Here is a 10,956-nt window from a genome sequence, read left to right as displayed (position 1 = left end):
GCAATGATGCTATAGAAGGAATAAATGAGAGTTCATGTTCAAGAACTAAGGAAAAGTATTTAGATATGATTTTTCAAGAGTGTGACCATTAGTAACTAGCTTCGATTAATCATGTCTTAAATCCCCCTGGCTTAGATAATACTCATTTGATTCATGAGTCCAGTATAGGGAGCCCGTGAGAAGGTGCCAACATATCTTAGGAATTTACAGTTTGGTGCTGAAAAAATTGATACCCATACATTTGAAAACAAATACATTATTTTATCTGAATGGGGTAGGGGTTAGGTTTGGAAAGAATTTCTCAGGAAGACCTGATCAATGCCTTTGGCCAAGAAGGTGGGGACATCAGAGGATATGTAAAATGGCCTTAGAAGCAGAGAGGAATGGTGGGGTGCAGAAAGCATACTGCCTTGCTTAGAGTAGGACACCACAGGAAAGACATTTTAGGAGGCAGATCTGATTTTAGCCAGAGTTTAGATTTGATAGAAAGGCAGCAGGACAATTGTCAATTCTTTTCTTTTAAAAAAAATATGTTTTTATTCATTTCAGAGAAGAAGGGAGAGGGAGAGATAGAAACATTCATGATGAGAGAGAACCATTGATTGGCTGCCTCCTGCATGCCTGCAACCCAGGCATCGAACCTGGAATTGAACCAGGAATCAAACAGTGACCTCCTGGTTCATAGGTCGATGCTCAACCACTGAGCCATCCAAGCCGGGACCATTGTCAATTCTTGAGTGCGCTGGGTGAGGCCAACAGACTCAGGTGAAGGATTGCACATTATTTGCCTGAGGTGGGAAAAGACTCTAGGTGGGGAAATTAGCTACTGTTGCATACCGTACATGCTAGATTATACAAATCAACAAATCAATAGCCGCAGAACGTGGTAAAAGGGAAAACCAGAGGGGGAAAAATGTGTGAGGCAATAATTTCATGAGAGTTTTGGCCCTTTGGTCCAAATAGTGGTGCTTTGTAACTTTCCAGGGATTCAAAAAGCACAAAGGAGAATTGGAGAAATAAAGTAGAAAGAAGAGAATACTGAACAGTGGACTCCAGGCAAGAAAATACCAAATGCCTCAATTATTTGAAAATGGAGAGGGTTATGCCCCAATGGCAATTATATGCTGTAGTGGCCCAAAGCCCACACCTATTTTTATAAGGACCCTTGGGCTGGAGTAACAGCTCAAGTAAGCTGTTAAAAAGTTCTGAATCAGCCCTAGCTGGTTTTGCTCAGTGGCTAGAGCATCAGCCTTTGGACCGAATGATCCCAGGTTTGATTCCGGCCAAGGGCACATGCCTGGGTTTCAGGCTCTGTCCCCAGTAAGGGGCGTGCAAGAGGCAGCCGATCCATGATGCTCTCTCATCATTGGTGTTTCTACCTCTCTCTCCTTCTCCCTTCCTCAATAAAGAAATATTTTTTAAAAAAAGATGGATGAATTAAAATTAAAAATTAAAAATAAAGTTCTGAATCAATCAACAGAATGAACACAAACTCCAACCTCCAAATCCCTCCAGGGAGTTCTCTAATCCCCAAAGGCCCCAGGGAAGGTTTTGCAAACTTGGAAAACGCGTGTTTGCCATTTCATTTGCCCGAAGGCGCCAACCTCCCAGAGGCAACTAAGGATGCTGGGCTTTGGGGCTCACAAAAGACTCAGCCATCGACGGGGCGCCTTTCCGGTTCGAGGGACCCTGACACGTCTCGCGAGTTTCCCAGCGCGCCCCCCCCCCCCCCCCCCGAGGTTGTGCGCTCCGAGCCCGCGGGGGCTGAGGGCATCGGAGGCTCCGGGGCCGGGCGCTGAGGGTGGGCGACCAGGCACTAGGGGAGAGCAACAAGCCCTGAAGCCCCAATGACCGCTTGGGCCCGGAGACAGCGCCTCCTACAGGCCCCGCGACGTCCGCGCAGGCGCACCACGCCCTCTGGGCGCCGCGCGCCCGACACCGGAAGTGTCCCCCGGCGCCCCGGATGCGGCCGGTTGCCAGGGCGACGGGAGCTTCCCAGAGCCGCTGGTCCTGGCCCTTAGCGACTCCAGAAAGAGTCCCCGGCGGCGGGCCTTTGGCGGCGGGGCTCGTCCCCTCGGGCCTCCAGGATGTTCTTTTATCTGAGCAAGAGAGTGAGTGTTCCAGGGGGCGCCCTCGTTTCTCCGTCCCCGCCTCTGCCCGCGTCTGTCCCGGTCGCGGCTTCTCCATCCCTCCTGGTCCAGCAGCGGACCTCCTCCGGCCGGTCCCCGGAGAGGACTCTGCCTCGCCGGCCCCAGGCGGGGTTCTGGAGCGGGGCCCGCTGGACAGATCAGTGGGTGCTTGCTGCCCTGTCGTTCCTTCTCCACCTGTTGCCGATCCAGGTGACTTAAATTCTTCGGGCCATCATGGGCCTTCGGGGAAGAGAAAAAAGAATGACCTAAGGGGAGCCTAAGGATGTGTGTGGAAAGGGAACGTGGACGGATGGTTTGCATTTATATCTCCGTGCCCTTTAAAAAACCCACCAGGCCCTAGCCGGTGTGGCTCAGTGGATGGAGCGTCGGCCTGCGGACTGAAGGGTCCCGGGTTCCATTCCGGTCAAGGGCATGTACCTTGGCTGCGGGCACATCCCCAGTGGGGGCCGTGCAGGAGGCAGCTGATCGATGTTTCTCTCTCATCGATGTTTCTAACTCTCTATCCCTCTCCCTTCATCTCTGTAAAAAATCAATAAAATATATTAAAAAAAAACACCCCACCAGGCGGCTCCCGCGTCGGGCTCCTCTGCTGTGCCCTTGTTGGTGGGCACTTCTTCCTCCCTTTCCCAACGGGCAGCGCCCAGCGCAGTTCAGGGCCTGCACCCATAGTCTTGGGGGCACTTTCTTCAGCGTGTCCCCTCCTGTAGACTCACTTTGCACCTCCTTCGTAGAAAGCTGCGAGTGGCTCTGCTTGCTTTTCAGATCGCCATTCCCAACAACGTGAAGCTCAAGTGTATATCTTGGAACAAGGACCAAGGATTCATAGCGTGTGGGGGTGAAGATGGATTACTGAAGGTTCTGAAGTTAGAGACGCAGACGGGTAGGTAGAAATGAATGCAAGCCCACGTGTTTGAACGTGGTGGAAAATGGGCTTGAGATTTGCCCGTGTTATTGCCAGGATGCAATTTTAATGGTTTTAAAAGGGGAGGAACGAAACCCCAAACATTTCATGGTTGTTTTTCTAGAGTGTTTTTTTGCAGGAAAGTTCATAGAATATTGAACGGAAAGGTCAGATGGCTTTTGCTGAAGTTATTGATGGGAAGTGCAAAAAGAATTTGGCCTCTTGATATTTAGTAATTTAACCTCTCAATCTTTTGGTTTCCTTAACTGTCTTAAAAGAAAATTTCTTTCTGCTATGTTTCTCAAACATATATACATATATGTATGTATATTACATATACTTTTAAAATCTTGCGTAACATATGCAGGAAGTTTTAGTTGCATTAAGAAATACATTCATGGCCCTGGCCAGGTAGCTCAGTTGGTTAGAGCATTGTTGGGATACACCAAGATTGAGGGTTCAGTTCCCTACCAGGGCATATATAAGAAACAACCAATGAATGCATAAATAGGTGGAACAACAAATCAATGTTTCTCTCTCTTTCTCTCTCTCTCAAATCAATAAACATATCCTCAGGTGAGGATTAAAAAAAAAGTGTATTCTTGTCTTGTTCGAGACAGCAACTGGATAATTAGAAGTAGTGGTTTTGAAGGAACTCATGTTTTTTCCCCGGCATTGCTTTCAGAGTAAAGAGTATTTTTTATAATATTTTAAGACATATGTTATGTGAAAGTAGAATTTTTTAGCATCAACTTTTATAATTTCCACTGTCACAGATTTTAAAGATTTTCATAGATTTGTATTTTTAAATAAAAGTTTTAAAAGGCTATATTTTACATGTAACAATCAGATTTTCTAAGTGAAGATTAACTTACTGAAATGATGTATTTTAAAATTGTATGTATTATCTATAGTATGATTAGTAATCAAGAATAACAAAATAAGGAAGCAGCCTTTAAAGGCTTCTATTGCACTTTGGATAAAATCTAAAATTCTTATCATTTCCTACAAAGACTTCATAATTTCTCCTGTGCTTATCACTCTTGCCTCACCTTGTGCCATTCTCCCTGTTCAACTAGGACTTCTTTCAGTTGTCAAAGGCTCTACCCCTGGACCCCCAGGCCTTTGCACTGGCTGTTTCCTAGCATGGAATACTTCTCCCTTGCCCCTATCTCGCTTGGCTATCTCCAGTTTATCCCTCAGTCTCAACTTAAATATCCTTTGTTCAGAAAGTCTTCATATGTGTACATTTATGTTGATATATTTATGTGTGTGTATTTAATATCTATCCCCTGGGTAGACTACAAGTTCTCTGAGGGGAGAGGCCTTAGTTATTTTGTTCATCATTTTGTATTCAGAACTTCCCACAGTGCATAGCACAGTGCAGATGTTCAATAAATATTTGCTGAATAAATGAATAAATACAAAATTCTGCGAAGTCTAGTAAAAACCAATTTCCAAAGTCTTGGCTCTTTGAGCCCACTTATGCTTTAGATTTTTCAATCTATATGTCATCAATATTTCTATTTGTGATTTTTTTGGGAAGGAGTAAGTAGTAATAATAATTACTAATTATTTAATAGGCTGAGTAAACAATGTTCTTGTATACATTTTGCTTTATTTTGCCAGAATAATATTTTTGCAAGGGTGTACGAATTCTTGTCCATATTTCCACCATGAGAAAAATAGATTAGAATGAGGCATACTTAAAAATAATATTTCTAATGTCATCCAGGAATAGGATCTCCTTTCAAAAAAAGCAAGAAATGTCAAAATCTTTATAACCTGTCACTTACATATTTGCCGTAATAGTTTTTGTTACTGTTTTTTGTTTTTCTAGATGATGCAAAATTGAGGGGTCTTGCAGCGCCTAATAACCTTTCTATGAATCAGAATCTTGACGGTCATAGTGGTAAGTCATGTAATTTTTTTAATCACATTTCATCTTTAGGCATTTAGAAACCATCTACTTCATGCAGAATTGTCATCATTTTCAATAATGGTAATACTTCAAGTAATCATTGCTGTTGAGCCATAGTATAGCCTAGAGTCATTCGACAACTTTTACATTACATGATTAATGAACATACTCAATAAATCTGAAAAAAGTAGCTGTTATTTTATATATTAGAAAATACTGTATCTGTCTATGGATAGGACATAATCTTTTTTGAGAATTTGTCCCATGGTTCCAGATTAAAGTAGACTAACGAGATGTAACAATTGAATGCACTATTGTGTTTTTTTTAATCTTCACCTAATATATATATATATATATATATATATATATATATATATATATATATATTAGAGAGAGTGATAGAGATAGAGATAGAGATAGAGATAGAGAAAGATTGATGTGAGAAACATTAACTGATATACATCCTGACTGGGGATCAAACCCGCAACCTGGGTATGTGCCCTGTCTAGGACTGGAATTGAACCCACAACTTTTTGATGCATGGGAGGGCGCTCCAACCAACTAAGCCACCTGGCCAGGGCACATCTGAATGCAATATTAATTTAGATTGGGTCTTGGAATGAGAAAAACAAGTATCTATGAAGGACATTATTTAGACAATTGATAAAATTTGAATGTGGAATGTGGGTTAGAGAATAATATTGTATCAGTGTTAAATTTCCTAAGTTGTAATGTGGTTATGAAAGAGAGTGTCCTTATTCTTAAGAAATATACACTAAAGTATTTAGGGATTACAAAAACTAAAAAAAAAAAAAAGTCAATTGTTCATATAGCCCAGAGGTTTAAGATCTGCTCAAAAGTGTGTTACTAATAGAATGGAAAACAGGGAATGGGGAAGAGAGATTAGGGGACATAACCACAAACAACACCCCCCCACCCCCCCAAAAAAGTAAAATCCCAAAACAACTAAGTACTTAGTATGATGTCTTTCGGGCATTATAGTCTTTGGGAGTCTGGCCAGTTTGGTAAATCTTACATTTGTTTCTGTCATCAGCTACATGGCAGCTCTTGCAACTGACTGTAACAGGTGCTTTGATGGCATGAAATAGGAACAAACATGAAACAGTATTACCCATTCTTGTAAAAAATGAGTGATAATAGTAACTGTATTCTATGAATATTTAAAAAATATATTTTTTATTAATTTCAGAGAGGAAGGGAGAAGGAGAGAGAGATAGAAACATCATTGATGAGAGAGAATCATTGATTGGTTGCCTCCTGCACACCCACTACTGGGGATCAAGCCCGAAATCTGGCGTGGGCCCTGAAAGGGAATGGAACTGTGACCTCCTGGTTCATAGGTCGAAACTCAACAACTAAGTCATACTGGCCAGGCTCCTATGAATATTTTTGACTAATATTAAGGGTGGGTAGTTGGACAGGAACCGTATTGATTTTAACATGCTCTTTGGGATTTTTTATAAAAATATGTATGAAGTTAATTATACCTTTTTTGTAGTTTCTAAATTGTTTTATATTTTTTTAGGTTGTGTTCAAGTTGTCACATGGAATGAACAATATCAAAAGTTGACTACCAGTGATCAAAATGGGCTTATCATTGTTTGGATGTTTTATAAAGGTATGTTAGGAGAGTTTACTTAATCTTTCACAAAGTGGAGGCTGGATTACAGTATTTGAATGGGGAAATAACATCTTTGAAACAGACCCCTTTTAACCAGCAACAGGAGTTCATTCTGACTGTACAGGGGTGATATTTCTGGACTCATTTCTCTCTACTTTCCCCTTTAACTTCATTTCCTTTGAACTGTGACCTTGTATTAGGAAAGTGAGTGAACTGACTGTTGAGAGTGACTGTTGGTTATCTCCAAAATTAACTTAGACTCTTAGCAGAATAGTTTCTGCTGGAGGTAGCTCTTGTTTTTCCAGGTTTCCAATAAGAATTAGTTCCTATGTGGCCAGTGACTGGAGTTAGGTCAGTAGATAAAAACACATTTATTAAGAAGTCGAAGGCAATAATTCATTTCCTTTATTGAGTCAGTTAGCTTCCTTTTCTTCCATGGATACAGATTTTATCTCACCTCTGACTCCTGGCTCACAATTTGTGCCTTTTGTCCACGAGAGTGTGAGAGAAGGATTAATTTAGGTGCATCACTATTGCCAAAAACAACAACTCATAATACATGTTCTCTGGAGGCCTGTAGCCATCATTTTTAAGTGAAAAGTGTGCCTTAATTCATGTGTGTTGTTTTGAAAATGTTCAGAGTACACCATTTAAAAATTGTTATTTAAAAAAAAATATGCCACAGTACATGAGTTTATTATTATTTTTTAAAAGTGTGTGTGTGTGTGTGTGTGTGTGTGTGTGTAAGGAGTGGAGTGTGAAAATATAGTCGATTAGGATAAACTTGGTCTTTTCCTAAGGTAGGGTCCCCAGGCCTCGCCCCTGACTCTGATAATACCCTGCTCTGGCTTGTTATTTCCAATTTACGTGATCATCTGCGTGGCTGGAGGTCAGAGTTCCCTATACCCAAATGTGGTGAAGTCTTTTCAAAACCAAAACTAAAACAAAGTAGACATGGATTTGCCTCACATTTGGTTTTACCTTGAGACAAGTCATGCCTCTCTCCAAACCCGTGCACAACAACGTTTTTGTCGTTCAGCGTTGGTGATGTGATATTGCTAATGTGAGATAGACACTATTTTAAATGTTTTTCAGGCTGGCTTAGAGTTTTTACCTAATGTGCTTATATTTCACGTGCTTATAATTAATCATTGGAGACTTTATACGTACATACAAAGTTATTGTGGTTGCTCTGTTTTTTGTTTTCTTGGTTATTATCTGAAGTGTGTTCAAGTGGGAAAAGTCAGGCTTTGAGAAAAATCAGTTTTTCTGGCCCTTCAAAAGCAACTAAAGTCTTTTTTTTCAATTAACTAAAGAAAGGAAGAAAGAAAGAGAGGGGAAAAAAGTGGGAATTTATTGTGTTTTCTGTGATGATCTTAGTCAAGGTCTAAGTTAATTTTTCATTTTGTTTATGTTGGATTTGAGGGTTTTATAGTTCAATGTCTCGGGTTGTGGAAAACTTTGCAGTTGTTTATTTCACATTGTATTCCATGGGATGTTTTCAAATCTTCAGCACCATCTAATAGAAGTGGAAGTTTTGACCTGTACTTTTATTTGTGCAAATAGGCTCTTGGTATGAGGAAATGATCAACAATAGAAATAAATCCGTGGTTCGCAGCATGAGCTGGACTGCAGATGGACAGAAGATCTGCATCGTGTATGAAGACGGGGCGGTGATAGTCGGTTCAGTGGATGGTAATGCCTTATCGCACCCAGAACTGAGATTGAGACTTAGTTGATGCTTTTATCTTTAGAGGTTTAAATTAATTATTATATGTTAGTCTTCTGACAGAAAAATAAACGTAAAAAGAGAAAACAGTTGGCATATAATTTGATGACATTCCAGAATCATTTATTTTTAATTAAGTTCAAGTAAGAAAGTATATTTAAAAATTTTTTTTATAGTGGCGCTAAAAAAAAAAAGTGAATCACTTTTCAGGATTATTTTATTTTATTTTATTATTTTTTAAGAACTTGTTTTTAATATATTTTATTGATTTTTTACAGAGAGGAAGGGACAGGGATAGAGAGTTAGAAACTTCGATGAGAGAGAAACATTGATCAGCTGCCTCCTGCACTCTCCCTACTGGGGATGTGCCTGCAACCAAGGTACATGCCTTTGACCGGAACGAACCTGGGACCCTTGAGTCTGCAGGCCGACGCTCTATCCACTGAGCCAAACCAGTTAGGGCTTCAGGATTATTTTAAATATGTCTGCCTAATTATATAATTTACCTTTATACTTGAACTTTTAATGAAACAATTATGTTGTATGTTTTGCTTTAGGGAATCGCATTTGGGGAAAAGACTTGAAAGGTGTACAGTTATGGCATGTAGCGTGGTCCGCAGATGGTAAAGCCTTACTTTTTGGAATGGCAAATGGAGAAATACACATTTATGATAGTCAAGGGAATTTTATAGTAAGTATATACCCATATATTCATTAGTTTTATTTATATAATTTTATATGATTATTTTATGTATCTGTCATATATACATATACACATTTATTTATGACTAGAGGAACTGTGCATGAAATTCGTGCACGGGAATGGGGTGGCCCTCAGCCTGGTCTGCATTCTCTTACAATCCTGGACCCCTTGAGGGATGTAGCAGTGCACCAAGCGGCAGGCAGCCAGAGAGGAGCCCAAACTGGGGCTGGTGCCACGCTGCTCACGCTCATCCTGGCCCGCTGTGCCTACTGTTGCTGCTGTGCCTACTGTCACCACTGCCACTTGGTAATGCTGTGGTAATGCTGCTGTTGAGTTGGGAGATGCTCCAACTGCCGCAGCTGCACTCGCCAGTCGTGAGCCCAGCTTCTGGCTAATCAGCACTCCCCTTGTGGGAGCGTACTGACCACCAGGGGGCAGCTCCTGCATTGAGCATCTGTCCCCTGGTGGTCAGTGTGCATCATAGCGCATCATAGTGACTGGTTGACCGGTCATTCTGGTTCCGGTTGTTCCATCATAATAGTTGCTTAGGCTTTTATATATATATAGACTAGAGGCCGGGTGCACGAATTTGTGCACGGGTGGGGTCCCTCGGCCTGGCCGGCTGATCCAGACATCTCACCCAGCTGATCCAGGTATCTTGCCCAGTCCCAATCGGGCCAATGGGGGCTGGCCAGCTCGGGAGGGACCGCGGGAGGTTGGCCATCCAGAGAGGGACCGCAGGAGGGCTCCAGGGCATGTCCAGCCCATCAAGCCCAGTCCCGATCGGCTGGACCCCAGCAGCAAGCTAACCTACCAGTCAGAGCGTCTGCCCCCTGGTGGTCAGTGTGCGTCATAGCGACTGGTTGAGTGGTCGACGGAAAGGTCGACCCATCGGTTGGACACTTAGCATATTAGGCTTTTATATATATAGATGGTTTGTGTAATCATGAAAGTCTTCTCTGGAAAACAGTATGGAATTTCCTCAAATAATTAATAATGGAACTTCTTTTTTGACCTAGTGATTCCACTTCTGGGAATATATCCTGAGAAGCCTGAAACATTAATTTGAAAGAATATATGCACCCTATGTTCATTGCAGCATTATTTACAACTAGAGGCCTGGTGCATGAAATTAGTGCACTTGGGGGGGCATCCCTTAGCCCAGCCTGCACCCTCTCGCAGTTCGGGAGCCCCCTGGGGATGTCCGACTGATGGCTTAGGCCCACTCCCCATGTCACTCAGACATCCTTAGCGTTGTCGCAGAGGTGGGAGGGGCTCCTGCCACTGCCACTGCACTTGCCAGCCGTGAGCCCAGCTTCTGGCTGAGTGGTGCTTCCCTGTGGGAGCTCACTGACCCCCAAGGGGCAGCTCCTGCATTGAGCATCTGACCCCTGATGGTCAGTGCACGTCATAGTGACCAGTTGTTCTGCCATTCAGTCCATTTGCATATTAGCCTTTTATTATATAGGATAGCCAAGATCTGGAAGCAGCCCAAGTGCCCATTAGTAGATGAGTGGATTAAAAAGCTGTGGTACATTTACATAATAGAATATTACTGGGTGGTAAAAAAGGAAATCTTACCTTTGCAACAGCATGGATAGACCTGGAGGGTATTATGCTACGTGAAATAAGCCAGTCAGAGAAAGGGAAAAACTATATGATTTCATTTATATGTGGAATCTAATGAACAAAATAGGAACAGAATCAGGATGCATGGAAGCGATTGACAGCTGTAGAGGGGAGGGGTGTTGGGGATGAAAGAAAGTGAAGGGATTAAGCAAAAAAAAAAATCTAGATATAATACATAGACACAGACAACAGTGTGGTGATAGCCAGAGGGAGAGGTTGGTGGGGGGGGGTAGGTGCAGATGGGCAAAGGGGATAAATGGGGATGGAAACAGACTTTGCTT

At 42.1% G+C, this 10,956-nt stretch overlaps 1 protein-coding gene across 2 annotated transcripts in view; it reads left to right on the top strand.

Annotated features, from left to right (window-relative positions):
* Positions 1 to 1,975: 1,975 nt before the first annotated feature.
* Positions 1,976 to 10,956, top strand: part of WDR35 (WD repeat domain 35) — a 46,685-nt gene continuing 37,704 nt past the window's right edge. The window contains exons 1-6 of one of the 2 annotated variants that reach the window (XM_079792135.1): positions 1,976 to 2,111; positions 2,913 to 3,030; positions 4,892 to 4,963; positions 6,519 to 6,611; positions 8,181 to 8,309; positions 8,901 to 9,034. In XM_079792135.1, coding sequence (XP_079648261.1) covers positions 2,088 to 2,111; positions 2,913 to 3,030; positions 4,892 to 4,963; positions 6,519 to 6,611; positions 8,181 to 8,309; positions 8,901 to 9,034 — 570 coding nt within the window. In that variant the 5' untranslated portion in view covers positions 1,976 to 2,087. Of the gene's footprint in view, positions 2,340 to 2,912; positions 3,031 to 4,891; positions 4,964 to 6,518; positions 6,612 to 8,180; positions 8,310 to 8,900; positions 9,035 to 10,956 lie in introns of both variants that reach the window. The other variant, XM_079792134.1, reaches the window with a different exon arrangement.

Source organism: Cnephaeus nilssonii (assembly GCF_951640355.1).
Source record: "Cnephaeus nilssonii genome assembly, chromosome: 15".
Taxonomy (NCBI): Eukaryota; Metazoa; Chordata; class Mammalia; order Chiroptera; family Vespertilionidae; genus Cnephaeus; species Cnephaeus nilssonii.
This window is presented reverse-complemented; position numbering and strand designations above follow the sequence as displayed.